This window comes from Amphiprion ocellaris, chromosome 8 (genome assembly GCF_022539595.1).
Source record: "Amphiprion ocellaris isolate individual 3 ecotype Okinawa chromosome 8, ASM2253959v1, whole genome shotgun sequence".
Lineage (NCBI taxonomy): Eukaryota > Metazoa > Chordata > Actinopteri > Pomacentridae > Amphiprion > Amphiprion ocellaris.
In genome coordinates, this window is record NC_072773.1 from 7,952,373 (window position 1) to 7,980,360 (window position 27,988).

The 27,988-nt window shown below is 38.3% G+C and overlaps 1 protein-coding gene across 1 annotated transcript; it reads right to left on the bottom strand.

Annotated features, from left to right (window-relative positions):
• Nucleotides 1-589: 589 nt before the first annotated feature.
• LOC111578731 (sodium-coupled neutral amino acid transporter 3-like) lies at nt 590-27,942 on the bottom strand. The gene is made up of 16 exons (XM_023285667.3): nt 27,756-27,942; nt 17,711-17,852; nt 17,520-17,589; nt 16,021-16,136; nt 12,930-13,003; nt 12,703-12,795; nt 10,894-10,975; nt 8,729-8,811; nt 8,448-8,506; nt 7,653-7,769; nt 7,353-7,432; nt 6,668-6,768; nt 5,470-5,594; nt 4,962-5,106; nt 1,931-2,034; nt 590-1,778 (listed from the first exon to the last, which is right to left on the bottom strand). The coding sequence occupies exons 2-16, from the start codon at nt 17,770-17,772 to the stop codon at nt 1,674-1,676; spliced, it is 1,416 nt and encodes a 471-aa protein (XP_023141435.1). The 5' UTR covers nt 17,773-17,852; nt 27,756-27,942; the 3' UTR covers nt 590-1,673.
• Nucleotides 27,943-27,988: the final 46 nt, after the last annotated feature.

Sequence of the window (27,988 nt, forward strand, 5' to 3'; positions counted from 1 at the left end):
ATCACCCTTTGCTATATATAACTGTCTGAAAAAGCCTTTGTTTTCTTACCCTCTGTAATTGATTACCAACCATATGTAATCCAACCCCAATTATCATTTGTATTTACATACTGTTCCGTCCCAACTGCCTGACCAACTGTATAAAATGTTGTACTTTGTAAATGTTCTGTGTTGGATTGCTTTCCCAGACTTATGCTCTTTGTTAGCAAGCCACCATACACCAGAATACTAATACGCCCCATTACAGCAAACATTAAATGAGGACTTTAGGTTCAACAACTGCTAAACTACCAATTTTATGACTGCAATATTGTCTGACAAATTCACCATACATGTAAGTTATAAACAATGGATGTGTTGTCAATATGCCGATGTTTCTATGTCAAATGATTGATCAAAGCAATAACTGGAAGCAATAGAAAGTCCCATTTTCCTGTTGTCAGCAGTCATACAATTCACTATTTTGCCCCACACTGTCTATTCTGGAAAGAGCAGTGACAGTCATGACACCAGGGGTTATACAGCGATTTTAAAATGAACCATCTTTGCAGTATTTTGCGATGGAAAATTGAAAGACACTCTGGGGGACTTGTGATTTTTAGATCTTTAATGTGTGGTTTACTCCAGACAATTTTGATCTTAAAACTGCATTGAGCAGATTTTATGCACTAGGAAGCAATAAAAACAAAACAAACAAAAAAAGGTACTGCATCACAGTGCCAATATACACTTGGCTTAGCATCTTGTTAGGCAAACAGTAGCTCTCTATCCAGCAGACAGAGCAGTATGAGCAATGTGATGTGAAGTTTACTGTTTAAAGATAATGAAAACAATCATGATTTTATTGCATACTGCCTCTATAATGAGTATTTGGTTGTTACAGTAGTCATTACATCATACACATTACTTAAAAAATACAAACTTCATGGTTTGTGAGTTTTTATTATACAATGAACACATGCTGTCCAGAATAAATTCACAAATGAATTATACCAAATTACTAGTTCACAGTTGTGTAAACTAAATTTTGGCTGATAAAAGCCAAGCTTTCTTCCTTATTGCCATACCATGCACTGTAGAATACAATACAAAATGCATCAAATGACCTGAATTATCTGAAAGCCATTTTTCGGTTACCTCATTCAATATGACTCTCTGATAAGGACAAAAAATCATATTACAATGTTAGCACCATGATGGGGTTTATTATAATGGCATTTTTTTTACAAGCACAGACTAAGTACATTATCTCCCTTAAACTTTTCTCATAATTAAACAACAATTTATAAATTTATTTATTTTGGAGGGGGGCATATGCCCAATTTGCTTTTAATATTGTTATTATTATGCACCACATACAGCCTCTGTAGGGTATATAGCGTTCAGTGATTGAGGAGCTTTCATGGTCAACATGTTCATGAGATCTTCTAGCTGATCTAGCTGAACTGAGGAACGCTACCTGTGATGATTCCAGGTGGTGTATGTGGGCCTGGGTTCTTGACAGGACTAAACTGACCTCCTCATCACTCTGGAGCAACGGATATCCTTATGATTATTGGAAAAAAAAGTCCCTCCAAGCCTTAGCCTTTCAGCAGTAGGTTGAATCTTACTTTCCATCCAGGAATTTGGATTCGAAGCATAATAATGGGCTGCTCTTACTAGGGAAATGCACTTTAATGGCCGCCAAGACTCCGCTTTTCTCCGCTCATCCAGTCAAGTCCAATGAATGTCAGGCTCATGGTCATGAATATGAAACCCAGTGCGGTGAAACATGCAGCCTAAAAATCCAACAAAAATATGTCAGTTTAGCATCACGACCCTTTGCACTTCGAGCCGTAATATTTATTGCCTTTTTACTTTCTTTAACTCTGTTATCAATAGCTGATATCTAAGTGCGTTCCCCTTCAGTTAGGCAGATATATGAACCTACCTGGATCTTTGATCTGCAGTTCATGGGCTCCTGGTCCATAGGGATGATGCGAATGTAGAACAGTCCAGGAAGGATGAAGATCAAAGTGGGAGCTGTGGTTGCCCCTGTACACAAAGAAGAGACACACAACTATTCTAACTGTATAACAACATATTTTCTCAGAAGAAACTGCTAGGCGAAACAAATAAGTTGAAACAAATTAAAGATCTGTACTTTGCTGAAACTCCGGTACTGCAAACACACTTGTGCTTTAGCCTGTACACTTAAAGTTTTTGCTGCAACACTCTTACTTACGTTGTCTGAGAGTTTGTTACAGATGTACGCACAGTAAAAGAAAATGCTGCTTCTTCAGGTTTATGACACATGTACACAGAATAATTTAGTCTTCCTTATCGCATCTGATGTGACCTAAAGTATTCTAAGCAACCCAGCTGTTTCCCAAAAAATATTGTGACCTTGTGTGTCATTTGTGTTTTAACTTCTTCTCTTTGTCTCTGTTTCCCTTGTCTTTTGATTGTCCTCATTTTACCTGTGTCTCATGACACATCTGTATCTTGTCTCCCCTATCAATTATGTGTATAAATTGTCTTGACTTTCCCTTTGTCTTGTCCGTTTGTTGTTTCATCTACCTAATGTTTACCTGTCTGATTCTCTATACAATCTAGAGTTTAATTATGGTACAAATTTGAATTTCACTTAGCCTGGAGAGATAGTTCATTGACATATAAGAAAGCACTCCGTAGAACAAGAATTGCTTACTATTCATCTCAAATAGAGGAAAACAAGAACAACCCCCAGGTTTTGTTTCAGCACTGTAGGCAGGCAGACAAAGAGTCACAGCTCTGTGGAGCTTTTTGTTCCTTTGGAACTTAGTAGTGATGACTTCATGACCTTCCTTCCAGGTAAAGGTCTGACTATCAGAAAAAAAATCATAAACATAACTTTAGGTGCAGTGGCTCTGGAGGTATCCACAGGACCAGAGATATATTTGGACTTCTTCTCTCAGAGCTCATGTCAATAGTAAATTCTTCAGAATCAGCAACATATCTGTTAGATCCTATCACAACTAAACTGTTCAAGGACATCTTTCCTTTAATTAACATTCCAGTATTAGAAATCATCAACATCTCTTTATTAACAGGTTACATACCACAGGCTGTTAAAGTTGTTGTCATCAACCACTGCTTTGGATCCAGGTGTTTTAGCCAACTACCGACCCATATCCAACCTCCCTTTTATTTCTAAAATTCATGAAAAAGCTGTTGCAAGTCAATTCGGTGACCATCTGCACTGAAATGGTTTGTTTGAAACCAGGATTTAGAATGCATTATAATACAGAAAAGTCATCAATGATCCTCTCATAGCTTCAGATCGTAGACTCTTCTCTATACTTGTTTGGATCTCAACACTGCTTTTGCATCCTCCAGTTTGAATGTAAGTAACCATAGAGTTATTTTTGATCACGATGTGTCTTTTAATTCATACATAAAGCACGTCTGCAATACTGTCATAATTAATAATATCTTGTCTCAGAGTGATGCTGAAAACTAGTCAATGCATTATTAACCTCTAGGCTCAACAACTGTTATTCCTTATTGTCAGAAACTCCCAATAAGTCTTTTAAAAAGTTTAGCTAATACAAAATGCTGCAGCCAGAGTTCTGACAGGAACCAGTAAAAGACATCATATTGCTCCTGTATTAACTTCTCTTCATTGGCTCCCTGTGAAATCTAGGATAGAATTTGAAATCCTGCTTCTCACACATAAAACTCTTAATGACCAAGCTCCATCTTGTCTTAAAGACCTTATTGTGCCATATTGTCTTAACAGAGCCCTTCACTCTCAGTCTGCAGGTTTACTTGTGGTTCCCAGAGGTAAAGAAGATGGCGATGTGCACAGATGCAACATCTCAATGCTCTCTCTTTCCAGTGCCCAATTTCAAGCTTAGTTGTGCGAATACCACCTACAGCCTACACAATCTTCTGATCAAAGGTGTACAGTGTAATCAGGCCAATATGAGTGAATTTCTGCACTCACACTATATCCCTGAGGACTCTGTGGATTGCTATTGGTGCTAGCAAGGCACTGGAGACAAAGTCAACACAAGAAGCAGAAGGGTGCCACCAGGCTAAGGAAACAACCACAAAACTGATGCTACTAAGCATCTTTCTCACAAATGCCAGATCCATCACCAACAAAATGGATGTAAAGTTAAACTAAAATGGACGTAAAGTAAAACTACAAATCTCCTCAGACAAACCCACCCAGGACTGTTGCATTCTACTTATAACAGAGACTTGGCTTAACCCACTCATCTGTGATTTTGCCATTGAAATAGCAAGGCGCACAGAATTTTGCTGGGACAAAGATATTTGTGTAAATTTATTGTGACATATCAAATATTTTTTTAAAAACTGACCATCAACCCACTTTTAGGATGATTTTTCATAAATTGAAATCTGAAGCGATGTTTGAACAACAACATCTCAGGAGCTATTTAAGATAAAAGCCTGAAATTTTCACTGTTAATTTAGTGTCTGCAATATTGGAAAACTAGTATCAAATAAGCTCTGATTACTGGTGGTGAGCTGAAATATAGTAAAAAAGTTAAGCTGTAATGAGAAGTCGTTTAGCACCCAATATCCAAAAACTGGATAATGCAGAAGGCAGCTAGTGATATTTTCTGGACAACATGCAGTAGAATGTCACAATAATACAAAACATTTATTTATTAATGTAGTTATTACAGTTGTTTTTGTGGTACAGGTTGTCATCAAATTTTAATGTGCAAAAAATATGTTGATGGGAGTCAGCGGGTAGCTATTTTATTTTTATTATCTCTGAAAGTATTCAATAAATTAATCTGAATTTATACATATATCATTTTAAATATCTATAGTATGTGTTAAAAAAAACTCTTTCAGGCAAATCAGAGATGGTCAAGCAAAAGGCCTCTGATGTTTGAGATGGAATGACCCAAATGCTTTCTTTTGCTCAGGTTGTCTTAAAGTTTCTATGTATAATATCTCACCTGTAATGCCAAAAATGTCTCGAATATTAGGAACGAGGATGACCAGCAGGTTGACAGCAAACAGCAGACAAACAGCAATGGCGATGTGCCGGAGCCAGTGGAAGGGCTTTCCTGGGAACAGCAGCTGCAAGAGGGCACGACGGATCTGACAGAAACACAGACACAGGGACATGTGATGCTGCTCAGGTATCACCAAAATGCAGAAGACCTATATAAAAGGAATCACAGCAGAGGAACAGGGGAAATGTTTGATATGTATACACGGTTCATGTTTTCATGCACAACGATGTAATCCAAAATAAGTAACCTATTTCAGTTGTTGAGTTTCTAAGAGTTTCTAACTTCACCATACCTCAGAGTTTAATGATCTGACGGGAAGTTTCTGTCTGAAATCTAGGATTATAGTTTTTCACCTTTTCTTTTACCTAGGACTATAACACTTAAAGACTGTTTCATTTTTTGCACTTATAATTCATTAGAAATAAAACATTTTGCTACACGTTCTTACAGGAAACAAGACCACAGGTACAGTCAGAGTAACGGCCACCAAGACAGCCAGCCGAACACAGAGGATCAGAGTGTCCAAGGGATCAACCTTATTGTAGGTGTGGAGGAGCTCAGCTTCAGTATTTTCTGCACACAGACACACACAGAAACACAGACACACAAGCAGACACAGAGAGAGAGAGAGAGTTCTGTTACTTTAGAAGATGTTACATCGACTTAAGCTACATCCACACTGATATGTTTTCATTTTAAAACGTGTATTGTCTGCTACATTTACAGAGCCAACGGTGTTTAAGGAAATGGGCTTTTGGAGGTGATAGTGCAGATAGCATGTATGCCAATGTGTGTTATATGTTTACTTGTCCCCCACCCTCCTCTTCTCCCGTCCCTCTCCCTCTTCTGTCCCTCTCAACCCAGCCTGCCACACTCAGATGGGTCCCATATGAGCTGGGTTCTGCTCAAGGTTTCTTCCCATTAAAAGGGAGTTTTTTTCTTGTCACTGTAACCTTAGGGCTTGCTCTAGGGGTTCAGGCATATGGGTTCTGAGCTCTATAGATAAAATTGAATTGAATTGAATGGAATTGAATTGAATTGCATGTTTGCTTCCTGATTGGACCGTAACTGTCACTATGTGTCATTCCCTGATTTGTCATGCACCTTTCACATGACAAGCCTTGACTACCAGTGGTTAATTCTACATAGACAATGAACTGCAGATGTTTTTGACTTTGCCACTTCTGCTAGCAGCTGTTGTGCAGTTAATAAAATTTCTGTTGTTACTTCATACCATTGCTGTTCTACCTCCACAATATTTTCTGCAATGAAACAACCAGCACCCATCTTCATGTTTATGTTGGCACAGAGTCCAGTGTATGTAAACAGACCCATGGGATGGTAGGATACGTTTTCAGTTGTGTATACACAAAGATTATTTCTGAGTCAGTCCTAAAATGCTAATCTGGGCAGAAATGTTTTTCTTTTGCAATACTAATTCAAATTTCTATTCCCAAAAACCCATACCTTAATCCTAAACCAATCTGTCCCCAATATGTGAATGTACAGAAAGATGTATGTGCCAACACCATAAAGAACACAAACACACACAAACACACACACATACAGATGTAGAACCTGGGACACCTCACTGTCATTAAACTTAACTGAGTGTTGCAGCTGACTTAAAGAATTGTTGCTCTCACCGTAGAAGGTCAGATACCCAAATATGGCAGTGAAGAAGTACATGGTAAACATGCCCAAGATGGAAACGTTGCCAATATTCTGCATTCTTCTCTTGGTTGGGCTTTAGGAGAAGACCATAAAAGATGTTTAAACAGCGAAAAATATGGCTTAGCTTTTAATACATGCACCAACATTGCTATAATGCTAAATGTGAACATAGCTGCTTTAACAGTTTTATGTTTGGTAAAATGGACAGCTTACAGACTAACCTCCAAGTCACACATTTTAGATACTATGTATTTTTTTTAATGACCTTTTAATGATTTTATAAATGTTTTCTTTCTTTTTATAATTGTGTTTTCATCTGCTGTTTTAATGTCCTTGTGAAGCACTTTGAATCACCTTGTTGTTGAAATGTGCTATATAAATAAACTAACTTTAACTTTAACTTCATTTATGTCAGATGTCCAAATAAAGTGGTTTAGATAATCTGAATAATGTGTTCATTTGTTTCGAACATGTCTGATTGTTTGACAGCTTGTGTTTCTGGACCTGCCTGCCTTCTTTTGCTTAACCAAAAACACAAAAATTAAACACAATATGTAATAACATTTATAGCAAAAAAAAAAAGTTTTTTGTATATGTACTATGGAAGTGGACTTTGAATGTAAAGCATATAGCAACTTGATATTGTGTGCATCTTACTTGCTTAGTTCAGTGTAAATAGGAAGCACTTCAGGATGACATACAAAAGCAAATGCCAGGATGGGAATGGTATATGCCGTCTGCAATCAAGCAACAGAGTAATTTCACTAGGTGGTTTTTCAGAAAAAAACATTGACTGGAAACATGTTCAGTTATGTCTACTGTATAATATTGATGCACCCATAAATACTTCCTGACCACGGATGTATTCAGAGCACACTTTGGTCATGAAGGAACCATCATGAAACATTCAAATAAAGTTTTTAAGTTTGCTTGAAATTCCAGAAATTCATCTCTGACCTCTTGGTTGATGGTGAAAAATTTGGCGGTGCATGTGTCCTCTGGGATGGCTGTGTTCAGAGAGTAGTTGCCAAACACTTCCAGAGGGCAAGCAATGTTAAATCTCTTGTAGATAACCTGTTGTCAAAGAGAAAGACAGTCTGAATGTAGATCCCACCCTTGCTGCCTTCGGTAACAAAATGATGTACTTTTGTGTAATTTTTGGTACATTCACAAAACAAGTTTACTTGCTATCTTACCTCTCCCCTGTCATCTACATACACTCTTCCCAGGAAAGAAACAACACACTATAGTGTACATGAGAGTAAATCATAAATGCCAATCCAGCCAACACTGGAAGGATTAAACCTGGAAACACTAATAAGGGCAAACTAAAAGTGACACCGAGACTACACCATTTGTACAAATAAAAAACAATTCTATCAGAACAACTGAGACTTTAGTCAGGTAAGAATATTGCACATAAGGGCTTTCTTTTCACTTCAAATTGACCTAAGTTAACATATTGAAATGTTATCGCATCATTTAGTCATGTCATTACACATCAGTCACATATCATAAATATTATTTAGAGAGGTGACAGTATGTTTTCCAGCTCTATTGTCATCTCCACAACCACCTGAAAAAAAGCATCTGCCTCTTTAGTCGGGATATTCATAGTTGAGAATTTTCTGACTAAAGAGGCAGATGTAGCTGTTTCTGTTTTCTCATTTTAAACAGTCATTCATTCCTGTAGCTCATGCAACATTTAAGCACAACTAGATTGCCATAAATTTATGCATTTTACTAACTCACCGCAGAAAGGAAGAACACCATGCAGGAGAGAGAGAAGCCACTTGTATAACCAAGATACCCTGCAGGATGCAAGAACACAACCCTTAGACAAATCACCTAAATATATACAGACATGATAGTAGACTCTAAGTGTTACTGTGCTGAATCAGATCTTGTGTAAATATAATTGGATTTAGAAACACTGGGGATGAATTCTTAATTAAAGGTCTTGTACACAAACTGTGAAAATCATTACTCTGAGATGGTGCTGACTCATATGTAGTTGAGGGGAAGGAACATACCCAGGTGTTTCATCATGGCCAGTGGGAGGATGATGCAGGCAGTGACAATGATAATGAGGTAGTTTCCATTCATAAACCACTGTCTAGATGGAGAACACAAAACATCACAGACACATAAGTCACAGACATAAATTGGATAGAATTGTGGGTTTTTTTCAGTTCTATTCTGAAATGACAGTTTCTGGTATGTCCATTGGCCAGAAGTTTAAATACAGCCTTGTAATGCATTTTCTTTTTACCAAATTGTACAGTCATTTATTGCGCTGCCATGGAAAGCAATGGAGTTATGTGACAATCACTGTGCTTTGTCTCTCTGTCTGTTGGCAACATTGCTCAAAAACAGACTAACAGATTTGGTTGAAATTTTCAAGGAAAGTCACAAATAACACATGGGCCAAGTGATTTGATTTTGGCAGTGATGCGGCTTATAGTCTGGATCCATGGATTTGTTAAAGATTTCTTTATCATTGTGAGATAGTGGCACAGCGTCACTGTAACTATGACAACAAGTGAACACTACGTCAGCTGCCTGCTGACAATCGTATGATTGCGATCCTACTACAAATCATCCTGCAGACTTATCGGGACTTATCCGTCCGAAATGATACAAGGAACAATTGATTAAATTGACTGTGGGGGTGTTTCTGAGTCCCATCAATTCCCCTGTCCGCTACATATTTAGGTCAGGCGATTCGGTATCCATACATAATGTACACATGCATAACACACACCTGTGCTCTGCGCAAAGTCATTTTGTTTGTGGGTACATCTATATTTAATGGCCACATCTGATGTTGCCGTGATTTCTGATCATCAATAACTAATGAGCAAATGCTGCATTTCTAAAAAAACAAAAAAAAACAAACAAAAGGCTGCATTTCTGACAATGCCATATGGGGGAATGAACAGCCTTGGCAGAGTACTGCGCTCTCTGATTGCTCTTCTAGTTACATATTTGCCACTACCGCTGCTGTGGTTTGGCAAGAATCTCCTGCAGGATTACCTCACATCATGATATACCACTGTTTATAAGCTGAGTTATATGTTTTAGGTACAAAGCATTAATTTCTAAGAAGACACACAGACAACTCTCTTATGGAATGTAATCCATGCTGTTCACACAAAGAAGCCAGTATAATACAAGTGTGTCCTAAACTGAACTGCAATTTGTAGTCTGATCATGTCCTTCTGCACATTGCTGCAATAAAAACTCATCAGTGTCTAAACACCAAGCGACAGTCTTTCTCTTTCCATTTCTGCAGAATCAGATCATTTTTGTAGTGAGTGTAATGGGAAAGTCAGACATTACTTTGAGAACTGAAGGAAAATTTCTGGCACCCACAGTCAGTAAATATTGACCTTGACTGGATATATCATCAAGCTGGATAAATCAACAAAATAACATTCATTTTGGAACAATGACATGTTGGTAAATATGCTAGTTTGTATTCCCTAGACTCAGGTAAGAAGAATGCTTGGGCCTGGGATCTTTCTGCATGGAGTTTGCATGTTCTCCCTGTGCAGCCTGAATTTTCACCCAGTTTTCTGGTTTCTTCCCCTAGTCCGAAAACCAAAAGCATGCTGAGGTTAATTGGTGATTCTAAATTGTCTGTAGGTGTGAATGTGAGTGTGTCTGTTTGTCTCTATGTGTAACCCTGTGATAGACTGATGGTCTGTCCAGGGTGTCCCCTGCCTTCACCCTAAGTCAGCTGGGATAAGCTCCTCCCTTGCCAAAAAAAAAAAAAAAATGTCAAATCAAATTTAGCAAATGGAAACTTATCAATGTGTATAATGTGCTGTTCAACTAATGACTTGGAGTTTAGAGCCAAAGGCAAGAAAGAAATGTCAGAGAGCATAAAGAGATACTGTTTTTGTCTTAACTCTTATCGTTGACCTGTAATGGAATAGAAACGTTATATTTAATTTTCATGATTTCAACAACTATAGACATAGATTAAATCTAGTTTTCATTCCCACAACTTTTCTCCTCACAGTGGCCAAGCTGCAGTCCACCTTAAGCAGGTGGAACTGCAGGGTTTCTCTCTTTAGTACTATGAGGTCTTGACCCTACTGTGTAAAATGCATTGAGATGACTTGTGTTGTGATTTGGCAGTATATAAATAAATAAAACTGAACTGAATTTCATAGTTGTTAGCAGTACTCACTCAGAACTGGATGTCTGGCCAAGAAAGGCTTGAATGACCAGTGGTAACTCATATTTTACTATGAACAGGTAGCTGGACATGGCTGCAGGGAAGGAAAACATAAACATCCTGAAGACACTGTGTTTATACATGTACAGTACATGGCTACGTGAACTGACATGTTCAACAATGATGTTGGAATATTTGGTTCCCTTGCAGCATTACCAAATACTTTCAGTGGTGGAAAAAAAGTTTTTGGACACCCTATGCATTGTGAAATATCGCATTAAGAATCACTCTTAGGTCTTCAAATGCTATTTATTTTAGCACAATCACAGCCAAAATAAGAAAATCTAAGCAAATCCTAAAAAAGCAATTAAAAACTTAAAATTGATTGGTTCCATAAAAATTCATAAGAAATTTTGAGTACTGGGCATTTTGGTAGCAGTGAACCACTAATGAAGGTTGTGCTTTTTATTAAAAGACACAATTTTTGTTGATGTGCTTCATGTCTATATAAAGCCAACACTTTTGAAAATTATTCAAATATAAAAATAGAGAAAACAAGAAACTTAACACAGGAAACATGCCTGAAGATACAAACTCTCAGCCAGTAAGGGTACAGCTGCAGCCAGATAGCCAGGAAGTGCAGATGCAGTCCTTCAGCAGCTGGATACATTCCAGAAATACAGACGAACCAACAACTTGGAAGACAAACCAAGATCTGGGCGTCCAAGGGTTTCTTCAGCAAGAAATGATTGCGTCCTGATCTGTATGTGCAGGGAAAACCATCGATTGACATCACAGGAGCTTCAACAGCAGTGGTCAAATCAAACTGGTGTCCAGTGTTCCACCCGCACTGTACGTGGTTGACTTTTAGATCATGACTTAAAGTCCTACAAGGTTGCCTCTCAGTGAGAGACAGAGGTTAGCCTGGCGTCGTTGGCCCAAGCACACAATAACTGGACAGCCAGAAATTGGAAGAAGATTCTGTGGTCAGATGAGTCCAGTTTCCAGCTTTATCTTCCTCCTGCAAATGTGAGGGTACGCAGAAGCCCAGGTGAAGCATTATCTCCAGCATGAACAGTACCTACTGTCAAGCATGGTGGAGGCAGTATCATGGTTTGGGGATACATGAATGCTGCTGGTGTTGGTCATCTCATGGTCTTTTATGGCACATTGAACTCTGCCATGTATTGTGCCATTCTCCAAACCCACATGTTCCCTTCTGCACTTGCACTGTTCTGTTGAGGTCAAAACTGCATGTTTCAACAAGATGATACCCCTTGCGACACATCCAGGACCAGTAGAACTTGGCTGCAGGAGCACAGTTTCAAAGCGTAAATCAAAGAATTTAGAAGAATTAAAAGCAGTAATTCAAGAAGAATGGGACAAGATTAACCCTTCAACAGTGTGAAAGGCTCGTGGGGAACATGTCAGCCAGGATTAGAGCTCTACTGTGTGCTAATGGCAGGACTACTAAATATTAATTTGATGATGTGATAGTTTATTTATTTTTTGTTTAGTTTTGAATACATTCACTATTATTTGTTGATACAAACCATGTTGAGAACTGACATGTTGAAACTGTCAAGAATTTATTTTTGTTAGTTTTTCTTGTAGACAATAAACAAAAACATATAATTTGTATTTGTTTGTGTCTGTCTAATGCAGCCACACCTTTTGAAACAGAAAAGATTTTTCCACAAATATTTCCTGACAATATTTGAAATTGTGTAAAATTTTAAAGGTGCCAGAAAACTGTTTCCACCACTGTATATGAGATAAAGTTTTCAAACACCATACCTGCAATATACACCAGTGTCTTACCCCCAATGTTATGTAGTGTTATGACGACCGCTGCTAGAATCTTCCCTGGATGACCAAAAGCCCTGAAGCCAAGCTGCTCATAAGCACGGATACCTGAAAAGACAGCATACAATTAAGTCAGTGTCTGAATGTCACTGAATGCATTGACAGGATTGGATCAGTATTATTTGAGGAAACATAAAAATGAAGAGACAGAGAGATGGGTTCTACATTTTACAAGGCCTTACCCACAACTCCAGCACTACGTAGTAGAAGATGGACCGAATAACAAGACAGGCAGGCAATACATGTCAGCAAGATCCTGTAGAACACAGGCACAAAGTCATTTGTTAGTCATTTCTTACAAGATGATTAATCTTGTTGTATATTGTGTACTGCAGAGCATTAGAAGCTCATTCAGAATTGCTGCCTCTTTTTTTAATTCAGAAAGTAATTAGTGCAGCACAAACTAGATGGGTGTAACAAAGGTAAAATAAATAAATAAAATAAAGGCCTTGCAGTAACATGACAGACATGCATTTGTTTTTCTCCCACACTCATATTTACAGGTTACATTATTTATTGTCATACTTCAAGAGTGGAGGCAGCACTTGTAGTGCAAGTGGTAAACCTCATAGCTCATCGGTCCTGGGATCAAATCTTGGCCAGAGGTCTTTCTGTGTGGGTGTGTAGGTGTGAAAATGAGTGTGCTTGGTTGTTTGTTTCTATGTAGCCCTGCGGTAGATGGTGACTTGTGCAGGGTGTCTCCTGCCTTCACCTTGAGTCAGCTGGGATAGACTCCAGCTCTCCTGCCCAATGTGTGAGTCTTCTTTCCTAGATTTTAGAGGACAGCTGTAATGTGTTTTTGTAACTGCAGACCATGACCTCCTCCATACATCACCATTTGTATGTGGCAACTTATCTGCACAGTGTGTGATTTCTGCTTCTAGGGTCTCTCAGTCATAACCATTAACAAAAGATGCAGTTTGACCATGTTGCAAAGCAGTGTGGGATCATGGGAGTTGTCTTCAAACCATAAAAATGTGTCTGACATGACTCAAGCACAAATCATATTCACGTATGAGGTAATTAAGTTTTATTCATCTTCTGCTGAGCCGTGCAATTTCATTTCACATAATTTCGTTCTAATGAAATAGCTGCAAACATCATCAGCTAATGTCACTGTTAATTGCTAACTCAACGTTACATGACTTAACTACTCATACAGGTATTGCAGCTAACATTATGTGGCCTAAAATGACCAGATTTCTAAAATTAAAGTAAGGCCATATATCATTAACATACCCAATGTTACTATCTAAACAGCATGGTTAAGGTTTTGGTTGATTGGTTACGCAAGTAAGAGTTTATCAACACTGAAGGCTGCAGTGTCCAAGATAGGCAGGTGCTGCTGTTCCAGTGAGAGGAACAATTTGCAATAAATTTGATCATCTACGTACTTCTGTGATAACAAACATGTCCAGTCACTCTGTACATCAGTGAAAATGTCCACAGTTATAGCCTGCTGGATTTCACTCAGTGGAGGCAAATCATTTTTAAGCAAATTTGACTTGGTCAGGCTTTCCTTGGTCAAATCAACTCGGTAAAACCTAAAAGCCCAGTGGAGGATGAGGGGTATCATGACAGTGGTTATCAACTTTCTTTGTTACTCAGATTTTCTGCTTTATACTCTGTGAGCGTTCACATAAATGGAAACGTTTAACCTATCTGGTGAATCTTCTTCCGCAAAAAATGGACCAATCATGTGCCACCCACTTCAGTCAACAGGTTGTTATAATGGAGAACTATGAGGAATATAAAAAAAGTATGACAGCAAAAAGTGCTGCTAGTGCAAATGATGCAAGACAGGAATGCTGGCAGAAAACTGTTAAAAAAAAAAAGTAGAAAATTGTTTTTTTGTTTTTTGTTTTTTTTCGCATGAATTAATTAGTAATTAAATTGTACATTATTATTGTGATGAAGGAAGACTGGACCAGGCTGAACAGGCAATCAAACAATTAGTCAATTAGAGGCCACTATGCTCTGCTGCTCTGCAGAGGAGCACTCTCATTCAGTGTTTGTGGAAGGTTCAGAACAGAGTGCTTGTGAAGGCTGTATTATATGTTTTTGTATACGTGAGGAGTGTTGACTGCATCCCCTTTCTTTCTTGCTAGTGGTGGGACTTCTATTTAATAATTTAAAAAGAGCTGGCTCTTTCGCCAGATTTTCTGTTGCTTAAATTAATTCATTACCAAAAATAAGGTAAATCTACGTGTAAAATGAATTACTAATGTACAAAACACATTTTTGAGATATCAAAAGTTTTTTATTTATATGGCTTGTTATACTCAACATGGGACAGAGGGCTACAAAGAAATTTTTTTAAGGGTGACCGTGGCTCCCTTCGTCCTGTTTTGGCTGCAGACAATGCAATCTTGATATGTTGCAAATTAATTAAAAGTGTAGTTCTGAAGATCTGATGGAAAAAAACTCAAATGTAGAAAGGACCAGTGCTAATAACAAAACAAATAAACATACAAAACAGGCGGATTTAATCCTACTGTCAGTCTTTTTGTCAGAGGAAAAAGTGGCAAAAACAATATTCTCAGTAAATCTCATCTTGAGACCCAGATTGTAGCTGCCAGACATGAGAAAACAGCAGAAACACAAACTGACATCAGTAATAAGTAATATCCCAGCACAAATAACACAAGTTAACAAAGTTCAAGTAACACAGCACGAATCCTAAATCCTATCTGAACCTGCAATGGAGTGATAATAGTTAAAACAGTACTGTAAACATCGTGCAGTGACAGGATGACATCATTGCATTGTGTAGAAAGAAAAAACAGTAACTGAAGTGATTGCTTGCACTTCTTGGAGAGGTACACCAGGGGTCAGCCTACCTTTCTACCTTTCGTTGCACTTGTTGCAATGACAGTAAAGTGAATCTGAATCTGAGTCTTAGAGGTAGTTGTCAATTTATATATAGCAAGCAATATATATATTTATATATATATATATATATATATATATATATATATATATATATACTTACACACACACACACACACACACAAACTACATTTGGCATATGCAGTAGCCAACTGTTGTGCAATATTTAATTTGTCTCCTCCTCTGTGTCTGTGTGCTTACTGTCTGTCATTTTCAGGCAACCACTGAGGGAAAGAACGTGTGTGTGTGTGTGTGTGTGTGTGTGTGTGTGTGTGTGTGTGTGTGTGTGTGTGTGTGTGTGTGTGTGTGTGTGTGTGTGTGAATGTGTGTATATCGAATTCAGTTGTACTATGTACCAAACTGTGTGTAGATTTTTGTACTCACAGGAAAAGAACGATGCCAGTGTTTGACATGGCATACGACAGTCCCAGGATGCCACTGCCCATGATGGCATTGCTCAGGTTGAAAACTGACATCCCAAAAGAGGTTTTACCTTCAAACTGGAAAAGATATGATTGAAATATTATTTTTACTTTTGTATCCAGTACATTGCAATAATTTTCATTATCTCATGTGACCATATCTCTAAAAAATTATAATTACTTATTGAAAATCCTTACAGTACTAGCTTTGAGTCTACTATTATAGCCTTGTGTGCATGAAGCTAAATTATAGTTTCATGCATACAAGGCATACAAGACAGCATTTTTCAGTTTCATTGTCACCGCCCTGTGTGTATGTGTGATCTTTGAAAGTTAAACTGGTACACAGATTCTACATCATTTGATATGTATTCTTGACATGGCTCATACCAAAGGTAAGTGAAAATGAATATAATTGAGTTAAACTAATATATCATTTATTAATTAGCAAATCTTATTATTGTTATCAAAAGACAATTGTCCTGTAGTGCAGCACAGGTTTTCCTACTTGGTTCCCATCCTGTCTCAGGGCTGTTTCTAGCCATTCAGGTGAACTGAGGATTCTGTTGTCAGAGTCACAAACCGGACCTTTGGTGTTACATTTGTCAAAAAAAGATGGCCTCTAACACATACCAGCTGTGTATGAATGTTAAGTGGTTCTTTTATGGTACATGTTCTGTCTGAATGATATGTCTGTTCTGTCCTTTCATAGTTTGGGATGACAATAAAGTTGACTTGACACTTGAGATTTCTAGGACACTGGGCACTATTCTTAGAGATGTTGTTTTTGGTGATGAACTAAATAAACAACAAACAAAAAAAAACAAGCAGAATGGTAGCATATCTATGGCTGCTGGTAGACTTGAGACTTTTTTTTAACTCATCAACCCTGGAAAGATATTTCACCATGTTGAATGTAACTTCCAACAACTTGCTGACAACGTGTTCAGATGCATACCATTTTTGAGCCACACTATTTATTTTGTGGTTAGTTATGGTTTATATTGCTCTCAATCTCTCTCACTTGTTTGCATACTTTCTCTCTGTTCTGTGTCAGCAAAGCCTGCAGTTCAGCTGAACAGGTGCTTAGATTTTGTAACGTGACTGTTACAGCTGAGACAGTTATAGCTTCTCAACTGTGCTAAGGAGCACAGTCTTTTGTTGTTGTTGCTGTTTTTTACAGGACTTTATGTAAAAGTTACATTTTTAGATGAATCAGCTTGAATAAAATAATTTTAGATTTTATTAATTTTCCCAGCAGAACTGCACACATTCAGAACTGGCTTCCAGAAATGTTGTGGTTTTGGTGATTTATTCATTTTTTTCAAGATCACCAGCCTTTAAAACCCACTAGTGGATTTGGGGGTTAATTTAAAAACAGCGACAACAACAACAAAACAGATATTTAAATTCTTGAAATATTTACTGTAACAGACCAGCAGACCTCTTTTTCTCACTCACATCTGTGAACTGTGGTCTTTTTAAACCATTGTCCTTGTGCTGCAGGAACCTTTCTTCCTCTGATGGGGCTCTGCAATGTCACAAACATAAAAAAAGCAAGCACTACTCATTTTCCACTTTAAATATAAGAACATACTTCAGTTGCCATGAATTTGTATTTTATCATCAAACAGGACACACAGGAAACATACCCTTCCTCCACGGGCACACCAATGTCGTGGTGATTTCCATTTGATAGCTTCTGCAGTTCCATACTTATGACAGGTTCAGTATCCTGACTTCTTCATATGGATGGAAATTGTCAAATGACTGAAAACGTATTGCAAAGTAAATCTGAAAAAGAAAAAAAAAATCAACACAGTGCTGTGTTAGTTGGTTAATGCTTATTTAGCTGTCAAAGAAACAGATGCTTTTTTTCTCAGGAGTTGATGAAGACCGAAAACCTAAAAAAGACAATGGAATTTCAACCTAGTTTCATATTGATGACACATACACAAAAAATACTACACTATTGTCTCTTCGATGTTTAGGCAGTTATCTGCTAACATGGTTAGACCTTTACAGGTGATAATTTGTCCGTTTAAACGCTTGTCCCATTGCCCTATTAAAGAAAAAAATACAGGTGCTGCAGCTTTAAGTGTTTAAAGTAAAGCCGTGTGTAGACACAGTTTTCTCTGTCTTCATCTCTCCTGAAGATGCCTGATATTAACTGATCAAAATGCTTCTGGTTAACAGCAAGATGCCAGAGCTATGACAGACAATGATAAATTTATTACTTATTACAATACAATGCAATCAGAGAATCAAGATATTTAATTGGGACATCTCCAATCATCACCCCTGGGCAAATGAGTTCAATCTTTATTTAATTTGAACAACTCAGTTATTTTTCATTACAGGTTATTCTGTGATATTCAGGAGATGATGAGTAATATGTTTCTTAGGTGTAGAGAAAAATGGTCTGTAGATATTTGATATAAACCAAAATTATGAACTTATTGTCTTATGAAGAATAGATACAGTGTAGAACCTTATGTGAAGAATAATTTAAGCAAAACACAGAGATCCCTGTGTGCACAGTTATGCTCAGGAACATTACCATTAGCCTTAGAGACTGGGGGGTTTAAAGCTACTCCAGAGAAGGCCAGACTTTGTTTGTTGTGTAATTTAGGTGAAGTTGAGAATGAGGTTGCTTTTATGTTTTACTGTCCTGTATATGAAGATATCAGGGAGGTATTTTTCAGGAAGATGTGCTCTGTTTATTTTGATTTCTTTTGGTTGGATGACTATGAAAAACTTGAGTTATGTTTTAGATGGGGCACCTTTTTCATGGCAGATTTTCTTTGCCAGACCTAGGATAGAAGGCAACATACTTTGTTTTTAGACCTGAGCAGCAGAATAATGTGTGTTGTGGATGTATTGCTGCAATGCTAGTATACTGGGGTCCGTTTCACAAAGCAGGTTTAGTGAAAACTCTGAGTCTGTTAACCCTGAAATGAGGGAAACTCTGAGTTTTCCGTTTCACAAAGGGAGGTAACTCAAACCAGAGACAGAGGGGTAACTCTAGCCTGTTTCACAAAGAGAGGTAACTTAAACTCTCGGTCAGTTACCATAGTAACAGACTCTATGACTCTAACCTGGTCGGGACCAGGTTTATCTCAGTAAACCTCGAGTTTCTCTCTGTCTCCACCCTCTTTCAGTCACACACTATTTGATTTCCTCATTCATTCAGTCAGCTGGCGAGTTTTAGCGTAGCCTCGTTCTGCCATCTGTAAATGTCATGTCCTTTTATTAACGAATGAAGGAGCAGCATTACTGCGCAGAGAATTAAATATTCGTCAGGAGATTGTTATCAGACCGTGCATAGATGTTCTCGCATTTCCGGACAGTTCTCTTTTTGAGCGGTACCGTTTCACGTCATGGTCCATAATCTACATCCACAACCTAATTTGTCCTTACATCTGCAACATTACCAACCACAGTCATGCTCTCACATCCCAGCAGATATTGTGTGTTGTGCTGCGGTTCTTTGCAAATGGAAGTTTTTTATATAATGTCGGAGATGCAGAGCACTTCAGTAAGACAACTGTATGCAGGACGGTCAGAAAAGTGTGTCTGGTCCTGAAATGACTTTTACCCATCTTTGTGGTTTTCCCTGGACATAAACCTGTCAGAGACATCAAGGAGGAGTTCCACAGGATTGCAGGTGAATGATGTAGAGATCTGTTAAATTAATTTTAAATTATATTCTGTTAATGACATCGTGCTGCAACCTCAGACTGGGATTAGTAATTTTAATTTCTTTTAGGATTTCTCAGTGTGATTGGCTGCATAGATGGCACACACATCCCCATCACAGCTCCTTCACATCACAACCCTAATTTTTCCTCCTTTCTCCCTTGAGTCCTGATTTGTTTCTGCTTTGACCTGTCTCTCCCTCATGTCTCTGTCTCTCCCTGTCTCTCTCCCTCCTGCTCTCCCTGTTTCACCTGCCTGCATTCTGCCATCAGCTGATTACTGCAATGAGTGTCACCTGCAGTAATTAGTCCATTCACCTGTTCTCCACCTCACCTCCACCTATTTAAGTTCTGTCCTGTCATTCACTCCCTGCCGGATCATTGACCCACATGCCTTCATGGACTCTGCTTTTGGACTCTGTTTTCCCTTGCACTTGATTCCCCTCACTTGGACTCAGTTCTTCTTTCAGATTCTCGCTAGCCCTGCTTTTGTCTCCAGCCAGTAGCTCCAGTCTTGTCTCTGTTCACCCCAGATTTCCTGACCCTGCTTCCCTACCCCTTCTGTTCAGTTCCCCCATTTTGTAAGTACCCCTCCTTTGCTTAGTTTTGTTAGTTCAGTTTTGTGATCTTCCGTTTTTGTATTCATAGTGTTTGTTAGTAGTAGCTCGGTTTAGCCTTGTTTCCTCCCAGTTCAGTTCTCCATTTATGTATTGTTTTAGTTTTCTGGTTGAATAAAGTTCTTCCCATAATTTACTGGTCTGCCAGTCTCTCTGTGTCTGTGCCTGGGTTCTCCAGCTCCCCCCAAAACATTTACAACGTAAAACATGATCAAAATGAGGTACCTCCATGAGATTATGCTGACTTCTTACCTGTTTTAAAAGTGTTTTTATATTTCATCTTAAGCTCCTGCCACGTGCGCTTCTCCCCCGCAGGATTGCACTTAAATGAAATAATTAATAGGCTACCATTCAAACAGTTTTCCCCTGTAATATTATTGTGATTTAAACTTGCGCATTGACCTGGGCAGCAATGTTCTCCCACGCCGTCTCCCTCTCTTTTGCAGCTGCAGGTGTTGCACTTCTTTCTAAAAACATGTTCAAACTCGCTATATAAGCGCATTAAGATTTCCAATTCAAAAACGCAGCCCTCCGCTTCCCTGTTGCCATGGTGGCTCGTCGAATCGGCGCTCCATTGATAATGGCTTTTTAGAGTTGTGGTGCACGCGCTTAACTCCAGGTGAAATTACTCCCAGTTGATTAAACCAACTCAAATCAGCCGTTCTGGAACCGAAAACTCAGAGTTTGCTATCTCAGAGTAGATCAACTCAGAGTTCAGGGTTACACTCAGAGTTTGTTAAACCTGCTTTGTGAAACGGACCCCTGGCATCTTGTAAACCCATGAGGGTTGGGCATGCTAGTGTGCATGACACGAAAAGAAAGAAATCAATCAATATAACAAAAACAAGCTACTCTCTGTGTCTTCTCCTTTTATGCCTGATTTCTGAAACAGCATTCAGTGCAGGTGGGAGAAAAAGTGAGTTCATCAACTACACTGAAGCCCATGTTACCAGTATTAAAGTACATTTGTTTCTCAGTGTCCCATAATGACTGTGTCTGTGACTTGAATATGTATTTAACTGTTAACAGTGACTGCCTCAACAATGCATTTAATTCTTTCTCAAAATGTAACTAAACACACTCACTGTTTTAATCACTCTCTTGAATGATGTGACATAGAAATTGACATCTAATTGTATTTCCTCTAAAACCCCATTCTGACTATTTTTAAATAACGTTTCAATCTACAATGTTGAACTAGGCATCATTTGGCACAAGAATCTATTATAAAGTAGATATTAACCACATTTAGGGAAGAGATTCCATTCTAATTTACATCAATGCCAATACAGTGCAGAGCTACCCTAATGTTACTAGCACACAGGTGAATAGTCTTGTTGATGGTGTTGCAGCCTCACTGCGTATAATTTTTGACAGTGTTGCCCCTCTGAGAAAGAAGTCACTGAGTCAGAGAAGACAAGCTTGTTGCTATAATTCACAAATTTGCACTTTAAAGAAAGTATTGTGAAAGGTGAAAAGGCAATGGGGATGGCACAGCAGTGCAGTGACTTGCACTGTCACCTCACACCTGAAAGGTTCCACTTGAAGGTCCTTGTTTCGAATCTCTGGGTCAGATGGAGTCTCTGTGTGGAGTTTGCATGTTCTTCCTGTGAATGCATGGTTTTCACTGGGTGTTATGGCTTCCTCTCACAGTCTAATGACATGCTTGGTTGTCTGTGTCTCTGTTGGCTCGTGATGGACTGGTGACTTGCCCTCAGTGTACTCTGCTTTTTTGCCCTATAGTCTCCAGCTCCCCTGCATTCCCCCACAAAAAAAAGCAGAGTATTGAAAATGAATGTATCCATGGAAAGGCAGGGGTGTTCCACTAATTCTGAAAAAATCCACTTAGTGTGAAAAGATAGCATAAAAACACAAAAGAGCATATTATTCATTTTTAATTGTGTCAGTCCCAATGCCTCTACCTCTGCTCTATTGGTAGCTTTATTGGTAACTCTTCCTTTCTTGCTCTCTCTGTGCTGTGCATGTGCCTGAGTGCCACTTGTACCAGTATAGACGGCTCCATAGGAGGCCGGTTTTACTGACTACAGTCATTTCCCTCTTCAATTAGGAGCCCTCTCACACCTTTATCCTCCACCAGACTGTTGCCTCAGCCGAACAGTCACTTTGCTTAGGCAACCCTGTATTGTCTGTCAGTTTGTTGTAGCCAAGGTTTTCCTGGCTTCAGTTTCCGCTTAGTAGGTATCCTGCCTCGTTCTTCCTGCCTCCCTCTGATCTCATCTTATTATATTCCAGCTGATCTGCCTCCATCAGCCATCCACCAGCAGCTGAACCAACTTCTACTGATTACCTGCCTACCCCTGTTATCCCTGACAGCACAGGCTTCCCAGCTCTACACACTAGCCCCTGCCTCTTCAGAATCTGATTGCTCTAGCAAGACCTCTTCATACTCACTGCCAGCTAAATAAGCATAGTCTAGGCACAAGTCCCTGATGGTTGCTCTGTTTTCTCATTAATTGATTCCTGTTTTCTGGACCAGTAATTCTAGCCTCAAGGTGTATTCGTTAGAGTAGAGTTGTCATTGAATAGTCTGATTCTGGTTGTGTTCATTAGGTTGCAAGTGTGGTCAACTTCTAGTAGTTGTTTAGGCTTTGGCCCGCTAGCCTGTTGCTAGCCCTGTTTCCAAACACTTTGGTTTCCAATTTGTGTTTGTACCTAATTTCCGTGAATAGTTGTGGCAAAAACAGCAGTCCCAGGTTTCTTTTCAGCACTTTAGCAAGGCTCACAAAGAGTAACAGTTCTGTTGAGTTTGACAAGGACCACAATTTGGTCCTTGTCAAACTCACTCAAATCCTTAGGCTTCCCCATTTTTCCTGATTCTAACACATCAACTTTGAGGACAAAATGTTCACTGGCAACCCACTAAGAGATGCCATGATGAAGAGATAATCAGTGTTATTCACTTCACCTGGCAGTAATATTAATGTTATGACTGATCACTGTATATTACTTTTTAATTTAACACACAGTTCATCTACTCCAGTGTTTATGGTCCATTGCTGAAATGCAGAAATCAGGCTTTTCAGATGTGAATACTTTCTTTAGTCTTCTTAAATATAAATCGATTTTAGACCACTGGTCAAACAAGATAAGCAATATGAAATCTTGACTTAGGCTGATCTTGGAAAGTTGATATTTCTCTCGAGACTGCAAAGAAGTACTTAAGTATGCTAGAGCAATTTCAAAATTTCAGATGAATGACTGTAACAGAATGCATTTTATGTAGTCATTTTTGTGTTGACCTGATGAATATATGTCAGATATTCACTTTTTTACATTCAGTTTGGTGTTCAACAACTCTTGAGAAAAATATCTGGTCCTTTAGCAGCTAAATCTGCTATGTTCAGCACCTAGTTTCTAATTACGTATTCTTGCTCTTTGCCTTTTACTCAGTAGTCTTCAGAGCTCTTACTGGAAACATTTTCTTGATGGTACTGAAAACCAGACTGAAAACCAGACAGATGAGATTGCTGAAAGTGATCCAAAATGGCTACGCTGTGAGCTGTAAAAGTAATTGAGCTGGAAGAGACTGAGTGACACTTAAGGCCAATTCAAGCTTTCTGCCTCCATGTGCCAAAAGTACATGTGATGTTAATTTGTATCATCCACTGAAGTCCACAAGGGTCTGTGCAGACCCCTCTGTGGTTGTCTATGTGCTGTCCACATCTCTGGCCATGCAAACTGACAGCAAGCTCACCAACTGCATATGTGCCAGGAAAACAAGTGTTTGAGACAAGCTGTAATTGAAGGAGTCGCTGTCACATAGTAAGTTGCTTTGTACATACCATGTGCACGGTTTGCAAACACAGTTGGAACTTATAAATTCTCAAATAATTGTGTGCTACGTCCTCCCACTGTGACACACCATGATACGCCTCAACTAATCACTTAAATGGTACTACAATCTGATCTGTAACTAATTGCTTTATCCTGTAAAAAGTGTAATGCTCCAGGTGTTGTTCTATGTTCACTATGAGGGGAAGTGTGAATGTATGTGTAGCAAACTAGCATGTACCTACTGAAGTGTGCGAAGATTGGCATGTGTGTTCACTGTCCACTTTCCAAGTTTGCATCGGTCAAGCAGAAACCATTCATTCGCTTTTTCATTGTCATTTGAATCATTGGTAATATAAAGATATTGTCTGTTGCATTTTAGTTTACAACACTTCATTAAATTAGAAGTTAAAATTGAATAATCTTTCAAAAAGATGCCCTTTTGAATGTGGTTTCTATTTGACTATAGCTTTTAACTATTTTTCTAAGGTCCTACATTTAATAATCCTTAAGAATAAAAGTGTTATTTAGAGTACTTTATATTTCTGTATATTCCTTGTTGCAAAATAAAAATGAAACAGTTGACTTGCTGAGCAGAATCTCTAGGCAGAACAGTGATATATCAGAATGTATTGGTTTTGTATTGACAGGCCAAAATTTTTCCTGAACCCCGGTGAAAGGCAACGTGGCTCAGATAAGAGGCTGGAGTGAAGCCAAGTCTAGACTGCTTTAGTTCTGGATATCTCTTCCCTGTCGGCCTCAGTAATGACATACAGAGTGATAACAGCTGAAAATGACCTCTCTGCTCAAACATGACTGAGCTGGTTCCTCAGACATTGACATTTTGTACAGTAGTAGTCACGTGGATTCTATTTGTAAATACATTCCATACACAGAGATACAATTTCATGTTGTTTTGAATCATTCACTGTCACCGTTGAAGCTATATATGTTGTCCACGTTTTTCAAGGTAAGTTAATATATTTATTATGGCATCATGTATGTAAGATTATAATTAGTACTCATGTACCTTTGCAAAGTTGTTTCTATACTCTGGTTATTTGATTTTTATGTGACCGAAAGGATTACTTATACATTTCTAAATTTAATTCTGTTCTTTTATGTGAATATGTTTAACTACATAGCCATAATCCTGTATTGTAAATGTCCATTGTGAATACTAGGAAAATTATCAGTAATGGGAGAGGAATAAAAGTCAAACAGTTTCCTTTGATTGCTGCACCTGACGCTATTGGTCTTCATGTGATGCAGAGTCACCCACCCATCCCATTCACCAATTAGAGTCAAGAGTTTCTTTCCAATGCTTTTTGGCCAAAAAGGTATTTACAAGTGTAAACAGAAACATGTGTATCAGGCCAACCGTGTTGCAGTGTCCTTTCAATGGGTTGCAGATCAAATATCTAAGCACCATTTATGTTACAAAATCCAGGACAAACCCATATATTACAATTATTAAAACTTGCAATACATATGTCTATGTAGTTCAACCAGCTTGGAAACCAGTTGGTGCAAAAAAGATAGCACTGTGTTTGACCCGCTGTCAGATTTAGATTCCAAACTTGCTGATATGATACACAAACTTGAATAATTTCACTGAACTGAACAGATGATGAATAAAGAAAAAGAACCCATTGAAGAAATTTGACATTTTTGGAGGACTGAGATATTCAAATGAATGTCAGTCTCATGTCTGTATGCTAAGTACAGAGCTGTCAGGATGTGCTTAGCTTAGCACAAAGGCTGGAAGTAAAATGAAACTGGCTGACTTAGCTTAAAGTTTAATAATACACCTAACAACACATTACAACTTTTTGTTTAATCGGTACACAAACTGAACAGAAATTGTTGTGCCTCCTGATAGCATACTAGAACCTTGCATGGTGCTCTGCCACCATTGGTATATGAGTATGTGTCTGAATGGGTGAAAATAAAGGAAGGAGTCTCAGTCTGTGTATTGTATGTTCCTTGCCTGACAGCTGTTCATCCGATCTACCTCACACTTGGTGGGTGTATTGCTGGGAACCCCAAAAAATTTTTCCTAAGTAGTTTTCTGCTTTTCTTTCACAACAATATGTTTTCTGTGGTGGCGTCACTAACCCTAACCCTAACTTTCTTCATCTAGGGAGTCAACAATGTGTTCACAACAGCTTACTGACTGTAACTAATTCTAAATTCAAATTTACGCTGCTCAATTTTACGCCTTGTAATTATCCCCAGTTCCATTATGTATTTTATCACCATTGGTTATTTAAAAGCAACAAATAAAAGTTGAAATTCTATTTCTATTTCATTATTAAGCACAAACTGGATTGGTTAGCATTAACATTTCTCCTTTTTTGATTAAAAGTTGTTTTCTGTCATGCTTATACAACATGGTGATTTCAGTGATGTCCTCAGTGGGCCTTTATTATCAGGGGCCGTTGACAGCACGTTCAGTTTTTAGTTTTTCATCAGGGGGCCTTCAGAGCCTGCTGCTCACTCTGTGATTCATTAAATCTTTCCCTGTATGCAACTGAGCTGTGTTTGTCACTTCAGCCTGAGTCAACAAGAGGAAACATGACACAAATTGAACTCAAACTGTATGCAAATGTTTGCCTAATATGAAAACATTTTGGACTCTCTTTATTTACTATTAGCTGTCACAGCATCTACTTTATTACTGTGTTTTTTTTTTTAAATAGACAAACTGATGACAGTTGATTTTCCATTTTTATTTATTTAGCAATGGCTTGCTCCTTTAGCATTAGTTCTGCTCCTCAGGCTCACGTTTGACATTTGTTGTCTAGTAGCAGCGACCACACACTCTGACACGTGCTCCTTTCAGGGAGTGAATCTACATAGATCTATATAACAGTTTCAAAACAGTAACATTATGACAGTCACCCGAGGCTCGTATCTACGTTAACTTCAGAAAATCTGTTTGGCTGTTATTGTTTTGGTGTTTTGTTGTCAGAGCTGTCATTTTTTATATTCATATGTAGTGGGTAACAAATGTCCTAAGTGCCTTAAATCATTTCCCTGTTACATTTTTCTTCATTTTATTCTTATTCCAGATATATCAGAACAATGTTTACAACTTACCCACCAGTTATTATGAGTAGTAAATCCCTAAAATAAAAAATATAGGAATGTAAATATAATCAGAGAAAACTTTAATGTCACACAAACTATTTCAGTCACCCAAAATCCACAGTAATAATAACAACAATAATTAATAACAAAGTTAAATAGTTTAATAAATAAGAAAATGGATTGATTTTATATTCTAATCTCAAAAAGAATCATGCTTAACTTCAGTTCTAGTAAATTAAGTTATTTTCAATACATTTATGGGGGAAAAAGGCCACCAAAAACTGTCAAGAACTGTCAAAGCTAATTTATATCTAGAACGTAACTGCACAACCTGTGCATAGAACAAGTTTAATGGGTCTGATACACTTTTCAAATCCTCAGAGCTATGAGTCTCTTCTCCCATGCTCCTTCACTCTTCCTGAGCACACCTTCTCAAGCAGCCAAACCACGTGGCAGCAGAGTAGTTTCAACTCAGCCAGAAGAAAGGAAAGACTTACCTCCAGAAGAAGACCCTGCTGACTGAAGCAGAGGGGAACTTGTGGTGTGAACTCCTGAGATCAGAGGTGTGGTTTGGGCTTGGAAGATGGTAAATGCTGGCCTGTTTTTGGAGCCCAGCAGAGAAGTACACAGTGTCTCAGGGAGAGGTTGGGGAGAGGGGAGCAAATGTGGGAACAGGCAGTGAGGAGGGAGGGCTGCTGAAAATGAGGGTTTCAGGTTTCAGGCTTCCTAT